Source organism: Ovis canadensis, chromosome 8 (genome assembly GCF_042477335.2).
Source record: "Ovis canadensis isolate MfBH-ARS-UI-01 breed Bighorn chromosome 8, ARS-UI_OviCan_v2, whole genome shotgun sequence".
Taxonomy (NCBI): Eukaryota; Metazoa; Chordata; class Mammalia; order Artiodactyla; family Bovidae; genus Ovis; species Ovis canadensis.
Genome location: NC_091252.1, coordinates 72,858,001 through 72,880,726, shown reverse-complemented (window position 1 = coordinate 72,880,726; position 22,726 = coordinate 72,858,001). Strand labels below are relative to the sequence as shown.

At 41.5% G+C, this 22,726-nt stretch overlaps 1 protein-coding gene across 1 annotated transcript in view; it reads left to right on the top strand.

The window, feature by feature from the left end:
- The first annotated feature begins 18,964 nt into the window (after positions 1–18,964).
- Positions 18,965–22,726, top strand: part of MAP3K5 (mitogen-activated protein kinase kinase kinase 5) — a 231,163-nt gene continuing 227,401 nt past the window's right edge. Inside the window, exon 1 of the mRNA XM_069598470.1 lies at positions 18,965–20,386. Coding sequence (XP_069454571.1) covers positions 19,963–20,386 — 424 coding nt within the window. The 5' untranslated portion in view covers positions 18,965–19,962. The remainder of the gene's footprint in view (positions 20,387–22,726) is intronic.

Genomic DNA, 22,726 nt, shown 5'->3' with positions numbered 1-22,726 from the left:
GAGAAAACACAAAGCAGCTGGAACCTTGGCCAGGAGTGGTACAGGAAGATTTCCAGTCTAAGCTAAAAATAGTGTGGTGGTTTTGGAAAGGACAGAAGCTGATTCCAGCTGCGGTAAACTGTTTACGATGATCCTGATGGTGGAAGAAATTCCAAGATATTAGCCACCCTTCCTGACCAATACATGACTACAGCATTGTAAAATATTTCATCTCACATGCTAGGTTTTCTAGAATAAAAACAATTCAGTTCAGTCGTTCAGTCGTGTCCAACATCTTGCGACCCCATGAGCTGCAGCATGCCAGGCCTCATAAATAAATCATACTCCTATGCTGGACTTTAGGCACTTAAAAGTCAAGTCCAGGTCTAATTTGTTTGTATCTCCAGAGTCTTAAAGAATTCTCCGTGTACAGTAAGCCTGCCATAAATGTTTGAAAACCTGAGTTGAACTGAGAAATTAAGGAATAGGAGATATGAAATATTTATCTTCTCCTATTTCTCTCCTTCCCTCTCTTCACACCCCTCCCCATATGTGAAGTCTCCAATGTGGAGTCTAGGTTTCCTAGAGGTATGGATGAAAGTAGAGTAAATGACTGCCTAAAACTCCAGTACTAGAAATATATTCTCTGTGACTTTTAAAATTAATTACTTGAAGGCTTCTTTTTTAAATGCAAATGAGCTATGGAACAAAGAATACTGAGCTTTAATGTCAATTTGTTTTAATGTCAATTCCATACTTTTCCTACATTTTTATTTCTTCTGATGTAAGATGGAAGTTTCCAGTGGATCAATCATTTCTAGCTAGGAGGTCTTGAAAACTGTAGCAGCAATAGAGAAACTAATCTAAATATTTTAAAAGCCAAACAGGAATTGCACATTTATAATTCTGCAGCAAAGGCCAGTCAGAAATTCTAATTTTATTTGTTTTTATGCTGGAATTATATGAATCCAGTGTGGTTACATTCATTCTGATGATGATATTAACTTCTGACTAAACACTTATGATGGAGAAGGAAATGGCGACCCACTCAGGCATTCTCGCCTGGAAAATTCGATGGATAGAGGAGCCTGGCAGCTACAGTCCCTGGGTTTGCAAAGAGTCAGACACGATTTAGCGACTAAGCACAACCACTTATAAAACCATGACATTTCTGGAGCTCATGGAGGAAAAAAATTTAAAAATGTTTATGGTATTAAACAGGTTGATCTAAGATTCTGCAAGGTCAAGAAGACTAAGGCATAGCATTGCTGCCTGTCATGCACACCATATGGGAGCTCTTCTGTCAGCTTTATTGGTATAATTGACAAATAGAAAATGTATATATCTATACATGTTTTGTTATGTTATACATTGTGAAATGAGCTTCACAATCACACTAGCAGTGCAGCAAACATGCATCTGTAGGGGCTACAGATGAGAAAATTTGTAATAGAGGAAAACCACATTTCAGAATTTCTCTTTTTTCTCCACAAATTTGTAATAACAAAAAGGACTAAAAGTGAGCAACAGGATACAAAGCACATTACTTTCATGGCTCCTCCCTACTGAAACTGCATCCTCTGGCTCAGTATGGACTCCTTTCAACAGAGCAATACCTAGACTTGGAAATGGGGCAATCAGTGTCACCTTCACGCATGAGTGACAAAACTGTAATTTCTGAATTTGGTTATAAAGGACCATAACTGGTGTGATAAAGATATCTCGGCTCATTTGGGAACAAACATGGAATGTTTCATTTTCCAGTTATTGTGACCAACTATTTCTTATCTAATCCTTTCCATGCTGGGTAGCAGAACTATTGGTAAAAGCAGGGTCTCCTTCCTGTGACAATGACACTTGAGTACTCAGCAAAGTAACAGTGTTACAAAGCTCAGCTCAGTTCAGTTCAGTTCAGTCGCTCAGTCGTGTCCGACTTTTTGCGACCCCATGAATCACAGCATGCCAGGCCTCCCTGTCCATCACCATCTCCTGGAGTTCACTCAGACTCACGTCCATTGAGTCCGTGATGCCATCCAGCCATCTCATCCTCGGTTGTCCCCTTCTCCTCCTGTCCCCAGTCCCTCTCAGGTCCCTGGAAATCTTGATGGGAATAATGCTATGGAATTTATGCAAAAGCAGCTTAGATTGAGTACTTCCTTTCAGTCTATAGGTAGCGACTTTAAAATCCCATCTACTCAACACCACTTCTTCCCTCTCTTGTAGCAGCTGACTTCTGTTCTCACAACCCTCACTCCACAAGCCTGGGTGTAAAACCAAGGCTGAGACTTTCCCAGTCCTCTGAGCCAGAAACACTCCCATTCAAGAACTGCACATGACCCTAGCCACACTAGTTAATTCTTGGTACTTTTTTTTCTATTTGCTTTCCACTTTGAGGAGAAGCTGGCCTGAATATCCTAGCAAACATGATAGAAATAATAGAAGTAGAATTACCAGGATGCATGCATGCTAAGTCACTTCAGTCATGTCCTACTCTTTGTGATCCTGTGGACTGTAGCCCGCCAGGTTCCTCTGTCTATGAGGATTCTCCAAGCAAGAATACTGGAGTGGGTCGCCATGCCCTCTACCAGGGATCTTCCCAACCCAGGGACTGAACCTGTATCTCTTATGTCTCTTGCATTGGCAGGCTGGTTCTTTACTACTAGTGCCACCTGGGAAGTCCAGAATTACCAGGATATAGGTCTTATAAACGGAGAAGGCAATGGCAACCTACTTTAGTACTCTTGCTTGGAAAACCCCTTGGACAGAGGAGCCTGGTGGGCTGCAGTCCATGGGGTCGCGAAGAGTCGGACATGACTGAGTGATTTCACTTTTACTTTTCACTTTCATGCATTGGAGAAGGAAATGGCAACCCACTCCAGTGTTCTTGCCTGGAGAATCCAAGAATGGCAGAGCCTGGTGGGCTGCCATCTATAGGGTCACACAGAGTCGGACACGACTGAAGCGACTTAGCAGCAGCAGCAGCAGCAGCAGCAGGTCTTATAAAAGTGCTGTGTTCCACTGGAATTGTCCCACCTATTTTAAATGGACTAAAGACATCTCCCCTGAAGAGGTCAGATGTACTGAAATTAATTTCCTCATGGTCTAAAGTTTAGTATTTCAGAAATTAAAAGTCAGAATAAGCCTAGACTACAAAGAGTAAAGAATCGCCCATGTTTGAAATAAAGAATCCCAGTGAAGCAGAAGGCAGTGAGTGAGCAGTTGATGCATTTTAAATATTTATAAATGTTTAGACTCTGTTTTACAGTGTGGGGTAATCTGTTATACAGATAAAAGTTTCTGTTCTATCCAAAAATAGCTCACAAGGCTGTGAATCACACAGACATAGTAGAAGTCTATTGAACTCAAAATGGTATTCAGAGATCTCAGGGCTCAAGAGCGATTATCTGACACTTGTGTGTTCCAAACATGATTTAATTGAAGTTAAGAAGCATTGATTGGTAAAATACATGAAATAAAAAGAACTGGAGGCTGACTATTGTACTTGAAATTGCTTTTATCCAAAAATGGGGAGGGACAGGGGGACTGTGAATGTATTTGAAGCTAAAAGTGGTGTAAAATAAACTTTTAAAAACAATATGTTTTTCTAAAATCAGATGTAAGCTCAAAATATAAAAAAGAAACGTTATAGGTGACAGTAAAAGAATAGGCACTTCAAAGGGACTTCAAAGACAGAAACGAGGCAAAGAACTTCACAGAAATAAAGGAGAAAAAAATGACAGTTCTAAATATTGTCTAGTTTTAAATAAAATTTCTGGTTTTATAAAGATAGGAATTAAGCCCAGCCTCCCCCATCCTTTTTGGTAGAAAGTAGGAAAGTGATTTATGAATTCCAGGAATTTTTTTCTAACATTCCAAATTTGGATATTTTGTATTATACATATTTTAATATCTAAAGATATAAAATAGTCTACAAAGAATCTAGGAGACTTAAATTTTTACCCTAATTTTTAAAGAAATACAGTATTACTAGTTTTATCAGTAGTGACAAGTACATTTACTAAAAAATACCAAATTGGGAATTGGGATATTGTATGTTTAATGCATGCACAAATTCTGAATTGTATACTAAAATTAAATAGTGAAATTTATGTCAATATAATGAAAAACATGAGGTTTCAAGTGAAACATATTGTGCTTGATGTATATAAACACTTGATATTTTGTGAATTAGTTCTAATATAAGTTAAGACAACTGAAAATTTCCTGAATCTATAGAAAACTTTGTTTTGAAATTGTGCACAAGTTTAAATGTTTAGCATTTGACACATTTATATATATTCATATATGTGTATCTATCAATATATACATGGGGCAGGTGAGAAACTATGTTTGAATCTGAGGGCAGAATTCTTTTTCCAGGAAACCTCAATCTGTGCTTTAAAAGCCTACAACTTATTGGATAGGCCTATCCATTTAAAGTCAGCTGTTGCAAATTTTAATCATTCTACACAATACTGTTATAGTAATGTCTAGACTTGGCCTTCAGAGAAGGCAATGGCACCCTACTCCGGTACTCTTGCCTAGAAAATCCCATGGACGGAGGAGCCTGGTAGGCTGCAGTCCATGGGGTTGCTAGGAGTCGGACATGACTGAGCGACTTCACTTTCATTTTTCACTGTCATGCACTGGAGAAGGAAATGGCAACCCACTCCAGTGTTCTTGCCTGGAGAATCCCAGGGATGGGGGAGCCTGGTGGGCTGCCATCTATGGGGTCGCACAGAGTCGGACACGACTGAAGCAAGTTAGCAGCAGCAGCAGCAGATTTGGCCCTGCTCAAACAACTAGTCACTATAGCCTAGTCAATTGAAACATAAAATTAATTGTCACAATGATCAACTTAATTAAATGTTATTATCTAAATAAAATGTGATTTAAACAGATTCTTCTTGATTGACTTTTGTAGGTTTTAGTTCACAAATCATTAAGACAAAAATATTTGTATTTATTAAAATAGAATTCTATACTAGAGGTTAGAGATATCTATAATTAAAATAAACACAATTGAAATATATATGACATTTTGGTCCCTACATCAAAAGAGTTTTCCAGATTATCTCAAGGGCCACCTATACTTTACATATATCCATCTTTACTATTCATATAGAATTCTAAGATATCAAGATAAACTTTGATTATCCCACTGGAAATGAAAGATTATAATTGGTACTGGGTCAAGATATTACTAAGAAAATCATTTCAATTTCTACAAACTGTAATTTAAATATATATATATTTATTTACTTGGTTGCACTGGGTCTTAGTTGTAGCATGTGGGATCTTTAGTGGTAGCATGTGGCCAGGTATCAAACCCATGTCCTCTGAATTGTGAGCGCAGAGTCTTAACCACTGGACCACAAGGGAAGTCCCACAAACTATACTGTTAAAATATAACAATAATATATAACATGACAAAAAACTGACATATCATTTTAAAGAAGGAGACTTGTAGCTCATAAAAGGGAAAAAGTGATTTTTAAAACCTTTCACCTGAAGACTCCCCTTTAACAGTCCTGAGATTAACATTGTTATATTTTAGATCATTTGATATCCCACAGATCACTAAGCTCTGCTGGTATTTTTTTTTTCACTCTTTTTTTTCCTGCTTCAGTTTTGATAAATGTGCTTCCTATTACTTCAAGTTCACTAATCTTTTCTTCAGTATTATCCAATTTGTCATTAATCCCATTCAATTTAATTTTAATTTTTAAAAATATTTTTATTTATTTATTTGACTACCCCAAGTCTTTGTTGCAGCATGCAGAATCTTTTAGCTGCAGCCTGTGAGATCTTTAGTTGCAGAATACCGACTCTTACTTGAGGCATGTGGGATCTAGTTCTCTACCAAGCATGGAACCCAGGGCCCCTGCATTGGAAGCAAAGAGTCTAAGCCACTGGACCAGCAGGGGAGTCCACTAATTTTAATTTTATTTTTCTTCTCTGGAAACTTAGTTTTGTTGTTTATTATATCTTCCATTTTATCCTCACTATGCTCACCCCTGTTTCTTTTGTATTTTTAAGCAGTTATGCCTATTTATGATACCTGTTTTAATGTCTTCGATGATTGCACTATCTCTGCCATTTCTGTGTCTATTGCTGCAGCTGATTTTTTTCCTTTGTTTGTGTGGCAAGTTTCGATAGGATGCTAAATATAACATGTTCTAGTTTGTTGCTGTTCAGTCGCTAAATCATGTCCGACTCTATGACCCCATGGACTGCAGCACATCAGGATTCCCTGTTCTTCACTATCTCCCAGACTTTGCTCAAACTCATGTCCATTGATCCAGTGATGCCATCCAACCATCTCAGCCTCTGTCACCCTCTTCTCCTGCCCTCAATTTTTCCCAGCATCAGGGTCTTTTCCAACAGGTGCCCAAAGAATTGGAGTATCAGCTGTAGCATCAGTCCTTCCAATGAATATTTAGGATTGATTTCCTTTAATAGTGACTAGTTTGATCTCCTTGCAGTCCAAGGGACTCTCAAGAATCTTCTCCATCACCACAATTCGAAAGCATCAATTCTACGGCATCCAGCCTTCTTTATGGTCCAACTCTCATATCCATATATGACTACTAGAAAAACCACAGCTTTGACTACATGGACCTTTGCTGACAAAGTGATGTCTCTGCTTTTTTAATATGCTGTCTAGGTTTGCCATAGCTTTTCTTTCAAGGAACAAGTGTCTTTTTGATTTTGTGGCTGCAGTCACCATCTGTAGTGATTTTGGAGCCCAAGAAAATAAAATCTGTCACTCTTTCCACTGTTTACCCATCTATTTGCCATGAAGTGATGGGACCGGATGCCGTGATCTTCATTTTTTAAATGTTGAGTTTTAAGCCAGCTTTTTCACCCTCTTTCTTTTTTCCTCTTTCATCCTCATCAAGAAAGAAGCTCTTTGGTTTCTCTTTGTTTTCTGCCATTAGAGTGGTATCATCTGCGTATCTGAGGTTATTGATATTTCTCCTGGCAATCTTGATTCCAGCTTGGGATTCACCCAGCCCGGCATTTCCCATGTTGTACTCCACATATAAGTTAAATAAGCAGACTAACAATCTACAGTCTTGTCATATGCCTTTCCCAGTTTTGAACTAGTCAGTTGTTCTGTGTCTGGTTCTAATGGTTGCTTCTTGTCCTACATACAGGTTTCTCAGGAGGTGGATAAGGTTGTCTGGTGTTCTCATCTTTTTAAGAATTTTCCACAGTTTGTTATGATCCACACAGTCAAAGGCTTTTCTTCAAGAGATCTCTAGTCTTTCCCATTCTGTTGTTTTCCTCTATTTCTTTGCATTGTTTACTTAAGGCTTTCTTATCTCTCCTTGCTATTTGTTGGAACTGTACATTCAGTTGAGTATATCTTTCCTTTTCTCCTTTGCTTTTTGCTTTTTTTTTTTCTTTTCTCAGCTATTTGTAAGCCCTTCTCAGACAACCGCTTTTCCTTCTTTCATTTTTTTTTCTTTGCAATGGTTTTGGTTACCAGCTCCTAATGTTATGAACTTCTGTCCATAGTTCCTCGGGCACTTTGCATACCAGATCTAATCCCTTGAATCTATTCATCACCTCCATTGTATAATCATAAGGGATTTGATTTAGCTCATACCTAAATGGTCTAGTGGTATTTCCTGCTTTCTTCAACTTAAGCCTGAATTTTGCAATAAAGAGCTCATGATCTGAGCCATGGTCAGCTCTAGGTCTTGTTTTTGTTGACTGTATAGAGCTTCTCCATCTTCAGCTACAAAGAATAGAATCAATCTGATTTTGGTATTGACCATCTGGTGATGTCCATATATAGAGTCGTCTCTCGCGTTGTTGGTAGAGGGTATTTGCTCTGACCAGTGTGTTCTCGTGGCAAAACTCTGTTAGCCTTTGCACTGCTTCTTTTTGTATTTCAAGGCCAAACTTGCCTGTAACTCCACATATCTCTTGACTTCCTACTTTTGCATTTTCAATCCCCTGTGAAGAAAAAGGGGGCTTCCCTGGTGGCTCAGTGGTAAAGAATACACCTGAAATTCAGGAGCCGCAGGAGACATAGCTTTGATCTTTGGTTCGGGAAGATCCCACAGAGGAGGCAACGGCAACCCACTCCAGTATTCTTGCCTGTAAAATCCCATAGACAGAGGAGCTTGGCGGGCTACAGTCCATGGGGTTGCAAAGAGTCAGACATGACTGAAGCAACTGAGCACACAAGCATGGTAAAAAGGACATATTTTTTTGGTGTTAGTTCTAGAATGTCTTGTAGGTCTAAACTGTTCAGCTTCAGCCTCTTCAGTGTAAGTGTTTGGGGCATAGACTTGGATTAGTGTGACGTAGAATGGTTTGCCTTGGAAACAAACCAAGGTCATTCTGTTGTTTTTGAGATGGCATCCAAGTACTTCATTTCAGGCTCTTATTGACTATTTTGAGGGCTGCTCCATTTCTCCTAAGGGATTCTTGCCTATAGTAATAGACATAATGGTCATCTGAGTTAAATTCACCCATTCCCATCCATTTTAGTTCACTGATTCCTAAAGTGTCGATGTTCACCCTTGCCGTCTCCTATGGGAGCACATCCAAGTTACCTTGATTCATGGACCTAACAGTCCAGGTTCCTATGCAATATTGTTCTTTACAGCATTGGACTTTACTTTTCACTTTGTTCTAGTTTTCCTGAGTGTTATATTTTTGTTATATTTCTTTGGAGGATATCAACCTTTTTCTGACAAGTAATAAATAAACAAATCTACTTAGGGGTTAACTTTCTTGTTTCTAAACTCAGTTAAGACAAAATTAGGGCCTTCTATGCAGATTTCTAGAATTCTTTATCTATATAGCTTTCTCCTCTCAGATACGTGTTCACATTCTAACCATCTAAGCCTCCTCAAATTCTAATCCTTTTATCTTCATATTAAGATACTGGGAGTCTGTTGAAGTTCTCCTTCCTTACATTACTGTACAGAAAATGCCTTCTGACAGAAAAGCCACCTCATTTATTGCCCCTTTTTCAGGGTTCCAATTTGTGTACTGCTTGTTGTCAAATACCTGAAACTACAGAGAGTAAAGAATTGTATAGCCTGTGTTACCATTATATTAAGAAAATGAGATATATACATGTGTGTGTGTTTATATTACACAATTCAGCAATATAATACATTACTTTAAAAAATTATTTCTTGAATTTCTGATTCCAGCCATGACAGAGAAATAGGACTTGGGATTATCCTCCCAGTGAAAATAACCAGAAAACTAGAAAAATACGATAATGGTTAGAGATAGTCAACATTCCTTTTTATAGTTGCATAGAACTCCATGGAGTGAATATATCATAGTTTATTAAACCAAGTCCTGAATGAGAACATTTGATGAGTTTCAATCTTTTGTTATTGTAAACAGTACTGCTTCCCAGGAAGCACTAGTGGTAAAGAACCTACCTGCCAATGCAGGAGGCATATGAGATGCTGGTTAGATCTCTGGGTTGGGAAGATCCCCAAGAGGAGGGCATGGGAAATCACTCCAGTACTCTTGCTTGGAGAATACCATGAGAGGAGCCTGGCAGGCTGCAGTTCATAGGGTCGCAAAGAGTCAGATGTGTCTGAAGCAACTTAGCACACACACACACACACACACACACACACGCACGCGTGCGCACACACACACACACACACACACACACAGTACTAAAATGAACTGCCTTGTAAAAATGTCTTTGGTAATTTCACCAGTGTAACCTTGGGATATATTTTTAGAAACTGGATCACCAGTATTCTTGCCTGGAGAATCCCATGGACAGAGGACCCAGGCAGGCTACAGTCCATAGGGTTGCAAAGAGTCGGACATGACTGAAGCAACTTAACATGCAGGTAGTAACTGAAAAATGGAATACTAGTATAATTTGAATTTGCATTTATCTCATTATGAATGAGGTTGAGTATCTTTTTATATGGTAAAAGACACCTGTATTTCCATATTTCTATAGCTCACTTTTCCATAGGACTTTTGGTCTATATTTTTAGAAACTCATTTTCAGGGCTGTGCTATCAGCTGCAGATATTTTTTCCTAGTTTGCTATTCATCTTTTTAGTTTGTGACATCATTTGCCATATGAAGACTTTTTATGTTATCAAGTTTATGCATTTTTCCTCTTTAGTTCTTAAATTTTGAGTCATAGTCCTAAAAGGTTTCCTTGCTCCTAAGTTGAAAAGAATATACCCATATATTTATTGCAGATCTTCCCCAGAGGCTCAGCAGTAAAGAATTTGCCTGCAATGCAGGAGCCACAGGAGACACAGGTTCAATCCCTGGGTCAGGAAGATCCCTGGGTCAGGAATATCCCTGGAGAAGGACATGGCAACCCACTCCAGTATTCTAGCCTGGAGAAGCCCATGGACAGAAGACCCTGGTGGGCTATAGTCCATAGGGTTGCAAAGAGTCAGACATGACTGAAGTGACTTAACACAGGCACATACACATAAATTTATTGAGTACTTATATAGTTTCATTTTTTTCATATTTTATCTCTTAATCGAGTTTACAATGAAAAAGAACTTGCAGCAAAAAAGTTCTATTTTAAAATAGGGGCTTAAACACTTGCAAACCTCTTTCTCTGGTCTGGATTATATTCAGCCAGATAAGTTGACATACGAAGTCTGACATTCAGGAGGATTTCTTTATTCCTTGGCCTTCAAAAATACCATTTACATCTGAACCTCCTCCCTGTTCATTTTTTATAATTAGATCTTATATCCAAATGGAATTTTTCTTGGTGTATGGTGTGGGAAATGAATCTAATTTTATCTTTTCCATATGGCTTTGTAGTTACTCCAATACCACTTTTGGAAAGTCCCTTTGATCCAATACTCTAAAAGTATGTTTCTTATACTAAATTTTCCTATGTAATTTGATCTATTTATGGATAGTCTATTCTGTCTCATTGATTTGTCTATTTATTCAAGAAACAGTGCTATTAATTTTAGAAGCCTTATGTCTTTATCAACTGTCCTGCTGCTGCTGCTGCTGCTAAGTCGCTTCAGTCGTGTCCGACTCTGTGCGACCCTATAGACGGCAGCCTACTAGGCTCCCCCGTCCCTGGGATTCTCCAGGCAAGAACACTGGAGTGGGTTGCCATTTCCTTCTCCAATGCATGAAAGTGAAAAGTGAAAGTGAAGTTGCTCAGTCGTGTCCAACTCTTCGCAACCCTATGGACTGCAGCCTGCCAGGCTCCTCTGTCCCTGGGATTATTCAGGCAAGAACACTGGAGTGGGTTGCCATTGCCTTCTCCGTTAACAACTATAATGTCACAGAAAATAGCTGTGACTACTTGGGACAAAGTCGCAGCTAATACTCTGGTGGAGTGACCTCAGCTATAGTTCCTGGCCTTTGAGGGTTCTTGGTTTCAGTCTTTTCTGAGCCTGGATGCCAACCTGGCATTGATGTATGAGTTCTAATATTCTCACAAAAAATTCACTTTTGGGTTTTGGTAGTCAGAGTTGGGTTTCCAAAGCTTACACAAAAGGTCTTACTGTGGCTCTATGTACTTGCCATGATTTGTGTATCTAAATTATATTAAAGAGATGCCTTTAACAGTAAGAATTGTAGTCAAAATGACAGAAGAAGGAGACACATTGACAGTCTGGGAAACAGTGAATACATGGGTGGGACATGGAGCAATTGGAGAAGGAAATAGCAACCCACTCCAGTATTCTTGCCTGGGAAATCCCATGGACAGAAGAGCCTGCTTAAAACCCTTGAATGTCTCCTTTTCTTATAGAATGAAGTTGAACTTAATTTTCTTGAAGATGCTTCAAAATCTAGCCTCAGCCTCAGTTTCCATACTTGTTTCTAAACAACCATCATATCAGACATGTATTCTAATTGTAGTAGTAGTAGTAAACAAAATTGCTTTATCAAATCCTATAGGTATATTGAAGGTGTCCTGTGCTTAAACTTATTTAAATTATATCTCTGGTGGTGGGGGGTGGGGGTTCAGGGAAGGATCTTTATTTGCGTACAAGTCCTCAGTTAAATCTGATCTGCGCCCGTGGCTAAGGACCACTGCTCCTGGTGTTTGCTGGAATGGATGGAGAGAGAGTTAGAAGCTGTTGCATAAGTGAAGAAACCAAGTTCATTTCCCAGGACTATAGATTTTTCCTGGAGAATTAAGAAATTCAAAACATGATTTTATATTAAAACAAATTGGCATTAATTATGAAATAAATGGCAAACATCAAGACAAAACAGAGGGATCAAACAGATACAAACAAACCACATTCACCCTTGTGGACTTTAACCTCAAATTATTTCTCAAGACTTCACACTCCCTGCCTTGGAAGGGAGAAGTTTGGAAACACAGCTACTGTACACAGCTTCCAGAACAAGAAGTAAGAATGGTCTTTCGAAGTGGTATTTTAATATTTTTATTTGACAGATAGACTGTCTTAACTTCTTTTAAAGTTTATGCAGCTTTCAAATGAACTGGTTGTATTATGCATGCCGACTGTTTTTGATATGATTACCTCTTAACTGGTGGCCTGTTTTTCTATCAGGAGGCACCTGATAGATCTGGTTATCTCTCCTTTAGTGATATTAGTAACTATTGATCATCCATATCTGAATCCAAATTCACTAAGCTGCAAAATGAACTAGTCCTCACATCACAATGATAAAAGCAGATGTGATGTGATGGTCTTATCTTCCCATTACAATAAAGAGCACAAGCTCTATACTGAATCCCTGGTCTTATTACTAACTCCTTATCTGACATTGGGGTCTTCCCTGGTGGCTCAGGTGGTAAAGCATCTGCCCTGTATATAGGAGATCAGGGTTCGATCCCTGAGTCAGGAAGATTCCCTGGAGAAGGGATTGTCTATTCACTCCAGTATTCTGGCTTGGAGAATCCCATGGACAGAGAAGCATGGCAGGCTATAGTCCATGTAGTTACAAAGAGCTGGACATGACTGAGCGACTAACACTTTCACTACTTTACTTCACTTTTCTGACATTGGGTGACCTTTTCCCTCTGGGTTCCTAGAGTCCTCATCATAAAAATGTGAGATATGCCTCTAAAGCAGTTAGCATGGTGAGATGGGCACTTGTTATTTTTCCAAATGGAAATGGCGCTGAGACACATTTGATCATGTTATTACTAGAAAATGAACTTGGCATCAGTTACAGCAGAAGTAACTTACTATGCAAAAATTAAAATGAGTTCTTTGATTATAGATTTCCCACTATCTACATTTTACTCACTGCGTCTCCTGAGCATTTTAACCTGCTTTATGGTCCTATGTATTTCTTGGAATTAGATATTGAATCTTAGCTTCGGATTCTGGGGTTTTGATGAGATTCACAGCTACTGTTTTTGGTATGCTTACCTCATAATTGGTGGTCTGTTTTTCTATTAGGAAGCACATGATAATTCTGGCTATCTCTCCTTTAGGGATATTAGTAACTATTAATCATCCATACCTGAATCCAAATTTACTGAGATGCAAAATGGTGAAAATTCTACCTTAGACTCCATATGTATTATATGAAATATTTCTATAAAGATAACATTCCCTCACCCACTGTCTGGTTACCCAGTAGTATTTTCATTCTTTACACTTCATTTCGGTAGAACTGCTATTCTAACTGAATACTTAAACACAGCACATTAGAGCTTTAAATGATTTTCAGTTTAACCTAATCCAGCACTTTTTTATGGATGAAGAAATAAACTCAAAGAGGTTACAACAGTTTTCCAATTTCTAAAAGTTCACAGTAGTTAGTAGAGTCTCAGCAGGATATAAGACAATTTGTTTTTTAGTCGCTAAGTTGTGTCCAGTTCTTTGCGACCCCATGAACTACAGCATGCCAGGTTTCCCTGTCCTTCTCTACCTCCTGGAGTTTGCTCAAACTTATGTCCATTGAGTTACTAGGCCATTCAACCATCTCACTTTCTGTTGCTCCCTTCTTCTCCTGTCTTCAATTCTTTCCCAGCATCAGGGTATTTTCCAATGAATCAGCTCTTTGCATCAGGTGGCCGAAGTACTGGAACTTTACCTTCAGTATCAATTCTTCCAATGAATATTCAGGTTTGATTTCTTTTAGGATTGAGTGGTTTGATCTCCTTGCTGTCCAAGGGAGAGTAAACACTGACATTTTAGGAATCAGTGAAGTAAAATGAATGGGAATGGGTGAAATTTAGTTCAGATGACAATTATATCTACTACAGTGGGCAAGAATCTCTTAGAAGGAATGGAATAGCCCTCATAGTCAATAAGAGTCCAAAATGCAGTACTTGGGTGCAGTCTCAAAAATGACAGAATGATCTTGGTTTATTTCCAAGACAATTTGAGGTGGGTTTATTTATAAAAAGACTAATTGCAAAGGTGTAGAGGAGTTACAGAGAAGCTTTAAAGAGCTGTGCAGGAACTCGGAGCTAGCAGCTTCAGAGCCATCATCATTTCTAGGGGTCAAAGGACAAGACGAGGGACAAGTATGAAATTGTGTACTTCCTGTAGGATCTGCCACCTTGAGAAGAGCAACAACTTCCTATTGCGCAACATGGCCAGCCTGACATAACTCATGAGTCACAATATCCGTCCTTCCTCAGATCCCCTGCCTAGACTCTCCATTGACCAAACCCAGTTGGTAAACAGAAAGCAAGGAAGCCCATTGATTTAATTCATACAGGTTAGCCTCCGGAGGTAGAGACTATGCAGATACGAATGGAGAGTGGATCTAGAGAAGAGAACTCAGGGACAGGGCGCTGAGGCAGGATTGGATTCAGATTCTTGCTCCTACCCTACCATTCTTCCATGCGTTCAAACGTTTGTCTACATCCATGGATCTTATATTAGTAATTCACAGTCCAGGATAATGTCATCTTCCTCTGGAGTGACTTTTGTTTGTTGAATGCCTGGAATTTTCTTAATCCAGTTTCAGTGTTTGCGATTTTTTTCCTGGGTTGCTCAGATGTCTGGAGGAAGAGTTGTTATCCACGAAAGGGTCATTTTGTGTCCAGTTCACACCTACTTCTAAACTATATCATCCTTGCTTTTTTTGCACCCTTCCAGGTGTCAAAAATGTAGTTCGGCCTCCCAGTTGTCTAATTCAGGTTCATAAAAATTGTCAAGCCAAAAGCAGCCCCAACTGTAGGCACGCCCTCTGAATTTCTGTCCTTTGTTCGAGAATCTGGTCAGATAGCTCCTCATTCTCTCATTAGTTCTTTGATACCTCTATTTTAAATTTTATCCAGCATTCTTAGTCTTCTCTGGTGAGAGGGTTGATCAGTATTATTTAAACTGGTCATAATCAGAAGCAGAAATCTCTCCTTTATATTTCTCTAGCTCTTTTTCAGGAAAAAGTTTTACCTTACCTGTAGGTGTTCTCAAAGGTGTCCCAAGGATAATCTCTGAGGGGAAGTGTGATGGATTCTGAATGAGGATATAATTTCAACCAGTAAACTTCAGCTCTGCTGCCATGATTTTTTTTTTTTCATGAAATGTTCTATATTATACATCACAGCTGCCAATCTGCTTTCTGAAGCTTTCAGCTTCTTAATGACACCAGAGATTTAGGGCACAGGGTGAAGTTAGACTGACATGTGATTACTGAAGTGGATGTGTGAGTCTGAGGGCCATTGAACATAGAGAAATCTCCCAGTGTATCATAATTACAGAAACGCCTGTGCTTAGGAGTTTGTACTGATACAAAGGAAATACATGTAGCTTACCGGTCTGCAAGATTCTTCATCTCAGACTCAGGCTCCCATGCCTTTTTAAAGTATACAGATATCACAGGGGAATTCCCTGATGGTCTAATAGTTCTAGCTCTATGCTTCCACTACAAGGGGAATGGGTTTGATCCCTGGTCAGGGAACTAAGATCCCACATGCTCAGTAAGGCCAAAATAAATTTTAAAAATTAAAAAATAAAGATGTCACAGACTATTCATGATATTATAATTCTATCATTCATTCAGTATGGTTTAATCTTTGCCAAGAGCTTCTACCGAGGCCTCTATTTGTGGTACGGATCTAAACAATATGTTACTTCTCTATTTCCTTGAATTCTTTTTGTCCCTGATGCAGAATGCCAATTTGTGAGCTTGCAATAAACAATACAATCCCCTCAATTCCTATTTTTTAAGTTAATATAACTAGAAAGCATTGTATCTGACATATTCCTCTGAAATGCCTTCACTGAATTAATATTTAATATTATGACCTTGGCTTTAAAAATATTAAATCTAAGTCTGAAGAACATATATACTTATTACAAATCCATATTCAACTGCATTGTATTGCCCAGAGTCCTCCATATCAGAGTCTATGTAATAAAGTCTTCATAGAATTCAGTGCCAGATTAAGATTTGACTCTTCATATGAATATGTGTACTTTTATGTACACACGTGTTTTCTTTTAAAGTACATTTTTATGTACTTTTATGTGTTTTCTTTTTGACAGTCAAAACACAGAGCTAAATTTAGCAATCAAATTTTTAGTTTATCCTAGCTGCTTGATACCTTTTACTACCTTCCTTGTTCATTCCTGATACTTTAAAATTATATTTACCTTGTTTTGTACATAGAATTTAATACTTTTTGGAATTAAGAGTATATAATATTCCTACTTATCTACATGAGGATGCAGAGAAAGGGGCAAATGTGTCACCTAAAGTAAAAGCTAGTTAGCTAGAAGACACTTGTCCATTTCAGGTTTAAAGTTTTCCCTTTTATCTCTGCAGGAGTAAACCTGGAAGCCCAAGCCAGGCAATGATTTCTCTCCTGTCCACCACTACCATGTTAGACGTGCTTTTGGATTAGAAAACCCTGCTTCTTATATACAGATGAATTGCAAAAAGCAACTTTTGGGTGATGCAATTAGAAAAAGGCTTTCATTCCTCCAGACCCACAAGCCCTGAGGCAGGCATGGCAAACTGAAGGGTATGGGGATTTCAGCACCACACCCATGCCCAGCATGGTGTCCCCGCCTATACACAGGATTCAATTTGAGTTGTGAACTGAACTATTTGAATTTATACACTTTGAACTGTTCATCAGCTATAAAAATGGAAATTTCATCTGGATTCCTCTAGAACAGGCTGTGTAAGATTAACCAGCTAAACCATGCCCGTTTGCTGGGAGAGCCTTGGGACCAAGAACTGCTTTTTCTTCCAGCACTGTATTGGAGTTTGGGTGCCAGTAATCAGTAACATCTTTGAAGATATTAAATCAAGTCTAAATAAAACAAAGTGACCAAAGTAAAACAAACTGTGTATGAATGATGGCTCTGAAAAAAATCTGGAAGGGAAGCAAAGGTGACATAGTCTAAAAATTATGGTTTTTAGAAAATAGCTTTATGAATACTCTTGGGCCTTATTTGTGTAGTCAAATGTTATTTGAGAATTTGGGCATTCTAGTTTTTCAGATATAGTCCCAAAGACTCTCCTGCATTTGTTGTTTTGGGTCAGGATGGGGTAGAGGACTGTATACTTTCACAGAAGTTTGGAGGTTTGACAAGGTGTTGGAAATATTAAAAGATATATATTTATTAGTAATCCACCCACGTTTTGCTTCTGTATGATCAGCAATTCGTTAAATATCTATTTTCCTATGGTATCAAGTTCAAAAGCAGATGTGGATCACATAGATTGCAATTTCCTTACCAGAAGTTTACTTCCATTATTTTACAAATCTTTAGAAAAAGCTAAGGTCACTTGGCTTCATTGAGGATACAGTTGTGCAGATACAATTGTTCAGTTGCTAGGTGTTTCCCCTCATTATTTCCTTTCTTCTTTTAACCCCTTCCTACTTAACTATTTTATCCCTCCTTTCCCCCTGTTGTTTAGTCATCTGATACTTGCAACCCCATGGACTGTAGCTTGCCAAGCTCCTCTATCCATGGGATTTCTCAGGCAAGAATACTGGAGTGGGTTGACATTTCCTTCTTACCCACTCAGGGACAGAACCCACCACTCCGGCACTGGCAGATAGATTCTTCACCACTGACCCAGTAGGGAAGCACCCCTTCCCGCCTAGCTTGCATGTAATTTACAGTATTCTTCTACCTTTTTCATAGAACTTAATCATCTCGCTTCCTGGAGATGCAAAGTCCAAACCTGTTACTTTATTTCACTGTAGGTTCCACTGATTCTCCTAAAGTTATAGCATTCTGGAGAAGTTCTCTGAGAACTTGCACATATGTTTTTACTTCCCAAGTAAGTAGATACTCTTTGATTGCTCTTAAGCAAGCCAGGCATTCCCCGCTCCCCAGCCCCACCCCTAGTGCAATTAAAAAAAATTGAAGTAATTGCTTAATTTCCCTCTTTCATCTGGCAGATAGATGATTTGCCAAGTCCAGGATAGAACCGGTTTTCTAACTCAAGTAAGTATACGGTGCGTTGGGGGAAATTTTATAAACTCAAATGGGAATGCAAATACTATACCGTTCAGCACTTGGAGCTAATCAATTATTCACGACAGCTGCTGCTGCTGCTGCTAAGTCGTGTCCAACTCTGTGCGACCCCATAGACGGCAGCCCACCAGGCTCCCCCGTCCCTGGGATTCTCCAGGCAAGAACACTGGGGTGGGTTGCCATTGCCTTCTCCAATGCATGAAAGTGAAAAGTAAAAGCGAGGTCGCTCAGTCGTGTCCGACTCTTCGCGACCCCATGGACTGCAGCCTACCAGGCTCCTCCGCCCATGGGATTTTCCAGGCAAGAGTACTGGAGTGGGGTGCCATCGCCTTCTCCGATTCACGACAGCAGAGCTATTGAAAACTTGAAAACGTAAAGTACCAGGGGCAGACCCGATAAATTCAGCCTGCCACTCCCGCAGAGCCACTGTCACCAATACACCACTCTCCAGTTGAGGCCGCCTGCAGGACCGTAGTTAAAATCCTCGGGCCTAGCGCCACGCGGGCCTCCCCACGCTACCCTCTTGCTCCCGGCGCGCACATGGGACCCGACCGCACGGCGGTGCTAGGCCGGCACCGGCCGGAGGAGGGCGCCGTGGTTACGGGGAACGTGGCGCGTGCCTCCTGGCGCTGGCTAAGACCCGAGTATTCGCAAGAGAGACTTTTTTTGTGCCATCCTATAGTCGCCTGCTCTCCGGGCTTTTGCCTACTCCAGGTTGTCTTGGGTGGGGAGCCCAGTGGGTGACGGAGGAGAACCTTGGCCTCGCGCGGTGCTCCGGGCTGGGCCGTGGTCTGGGAGCCGCGACGCGGTCGGTTTCGTCCGGACTCGAGCTTCCCAGCAGCGCCCTCCCCCGGGGCGGGCCCAGACTTTCGGTGCCGCGACGAGTGGGCGGCAAAAAGCCGGTGGCGGACCGGGCGAGCGGCTTCAAGGAGCGGGGAGACTCGAGCTACCAGGCTGGTGCCGGGGACGAAGCGGCCGCGGCAATCGGAAGAGAACGGGGCCGGGGCAGGAGGAGGAAACAGAGCCGATGAAGGGGAGCTGCCGCCGAGGAAGGAGGCGGATCCCTTCGGCGGCCGCTGCCGCTGTTCCGGGACGCGGTCCAGGGAGTCTGCCCGCCCGCGAGGTGCTGGCCAGGTAGCTCCCCACCCAGAGGGCGCCCTCCCCGGCCCCTCCCAGGGTGCCCGGCACGGAAGGAGCCGGGACCGCGTTCCCGGGTGGCCAGGGCGCACCGCACCCGGAGAGCGGCGCCCTTGAGCCGCACCGCCTAGCAGGTTCGCGAGCCGACTTGTCCGCCGGCCAAGAAAAGGAAGCCCTGTCCCTTCCCGCTCAGCCCGGCTCCCCACCCCTTGTACTCTACACCCTGCAGCGGGCGAGCGGCGCGGCCACGGAGGCGCCGAGGAGGGGCGAGCCGCCGCCGGGCAGCGGCGTCCCTTCGGGGGAGAGGGCGCCGGAGAGGAGGCGGCGGCGCGGCGCGGAAGGCGCAACGCGGGATGGCAGCTGCTTAGCAAGGCGCGCACGGAGCAGCCCCGAGCTGTGGCTGGCCAGACGGTGCGGCTGGGCGGGAGACGCCGCCGCGGCAGTCCGGCCGGGAGAGATGAGCGCGGAGGCGGGCGAGGGCATCACTTTCTCCGTGCCGCCCTTCGCCGAGGGCGGCAGCTACCGGAGGGGAGGAGCGGCGACGGCGGCCGAGGGCGAGGAGACCCAGCTGCCACCGCCGCCACCGGGCAGCTTCTGGAACGTGGAAAGTGCCGCCGCTCCCGGCGCCGGGTGTCCCAGTGCCACCGCTGGGAGCAGCGCCACCCGGTGCCGGGGCAACTCTGGGGGCGGAGGCGGCCGACGGACCACGGTGGCCTATGTCATCAACGAGGCGAGCCAGGGGCAGCTGGTGGTGGCCGAGAGCGAGGCCCTGCAGTGCCTGCGGGAGGCGTGCGAGACGGTGGGCGCCGCCCTGGAGACCCTGCATTTTGGGAAACTGGACTTTGGAGAAACTGCGGTGCTGGACCGATTTTACAATGCAGGTGCGTGCGACTTTACAATGCAGGACCCCAGCCTCCGCGGTCGGGGGCCACCGCAGGGGGAAAGCTGTTGTTTCCCACCCCCACCCCCCTGCTCCCGTAGAAAAAATCGATCAGTTTCTGGGCAGCAATCGAGCATCTTACTTATTTACTTCTTGCCCCACCTTAGGGGCAGTGAGCGGCGCTGCGTGACTGCTCGGCTCGCTCGCAGCTTGTGGCAGAGAATCTGACCCCCCGGCCGCCGGCCCGCTCTGGGAATCCAGGGGTGCGTGTGGTCCTCTTGAAGAACTTCTGTTCGCCTGCAGTGCGAGTTACTTGTCCCAGTCAGCCCTGCCCTATTCAGTGTTTTGGTTTCTCTTCTGTTAGATTTGGCCCACATTTTCCTTCTATATATACCTGTGCCTGTTTTAGAAGATGTCCTCATTTTTTTCCGTGTACTTTTGAGAGTACAAAAATTCTGACTTCTGCCACGCAGCCAGCTGCACGCAGAGCGGATCTGTGTGAATTTGCATGTTATGTCACGATCTTCCCAACTCCCTTTCCCTGAAGTTTAGTGGCTTGATTTCCCATCTCTTACCAATTTGAATTGTCAAGTAATTACTTTGAAAAGCAACTTTTGTAACTTGACACTAAACTTGCGAGATATCTCTGTTGGAATTTTGGTGAAAAAGAGCAGAGTATGTTTTTTATGACTCCATATACCCCGATGGGCTGGCAAGTAGATAATTTAACATTATGTAAAACGCTGATATGCAGTTTTAGTAACTAAGTTAGGTTGGCCATTAAAGTGTGCCCATTAAAGTGACTGCTAGAGTAATTCACAAAAAAAAATCTTTTCAGCCTATTACAGATTTCAGAAAGTGTCACTGCGATTCAAGTGACTGAAGCAATTTGCTATCTGCTAGCAAATGTTAGAGATAAAAGCATGTTACTGAAATTAACCTTTAGCACCCTGTACAACCAATGTTGAGAATATATACATTTTTTTTAATAAGTGTGGGCATAAAATTTGATTTAATGGTGCTTTCAGACAATAAGTTTCTTGCATTGTGATCACATAGAAGGTTTTATATTCCAGTCTTATTTCCAGTTCTGATTCTCTTCAGTCTTTTCAGAACACCTGAAGAAGGCTTATGTCAGTCTTGGAATTCAGCCAAAACTGAATATTTTAAGAACAAGAACTTCATGTTAAGGAAGCCAGATTAAATAAACTAGGATTTTCTGGTTCTGGTGTATTTTACCATCTTAGTCTTCATAACTGGACATGGGTAGAACATAGTTTAGCTCGGTTCTTTGTGTGACTTGCTGTAAAAATTACATAAATATAACATTTCTAAAAATTACAGCATTTTTATTTTTGGATTATAATTTGGAAAAAGCTTCAAAGAACTGAAAGATATATGAGGAAAACACCCAATGAAATGCTAAACCTATTTTTATTGTTTTGATAGATTGGGTATTTTTTTTATAAAATAATCTTTAAGCTAATTTGAAAGACTTTCCTAACAAGGTTCATGTAATGTTTATTCTCCAAATACTATCTCTGGGAAAGGGAGAGAGAAAGATTAGAAGGTACCAGACATTTGAAATGTATCTCATTTAATACTCCAAACAAGCCTATGAGGGAAGTAGTACTTAGCTATCTTCTTAGATGAGAAAACCAAGGGCTCCATCACTGGTTCAAGGTCATGGATAATAACTGGTCAATGGAGGGTCCCACTTTGAGTGCCTGACTCTAAAAGGTCCGGCTTCACCCTTGCTACCTCCATTTAGCTGGACTGATTTATTCTCAGAATTAAGAGAGGGAAACGTCAAACTCATGGTAGAGAGCTGGCAGGGACCCTGTGAGCCATTGTGTGCTTTGTGGAATAGTGGGGAGGAGGGCACATTTTAGGGAGACCAGTGTTTCCGGGCCAGCTCTGTCCCATCCCACTGGTGAGCTCAACTAGGCAGGCCCCAGTTTCACCCCTGCCTGTGACATGAACCCTCAGGTCTCTCATTCAGCAAGAAAACGTTGAAGATGTGACAGAATGAAAATGGTATCGGTTTTGTTTTCTAAACTGAGGGAGGCCAAGGTGAACAGTAGTAGAACTCGACTTCTGATTTCTAAGAGAGCACTTGCTTGTCCTCTGTAAAGGGCCAGATGGCATAAACGTTGTAGATTTCGCTGGAGGTGTCACTCACACCTCCTCGGCTCTGCAGGTGTTACTCAAGCGGAGCCATAAAGAGGACCTAAATAAATCATCATGGCTGTATTCCAACAAAATTTGGTTAATGGATGTTGTCAGATTTATGAAATTTATATCTCATATTATTCACAAAGTGATATTCTTTTGATTTTTC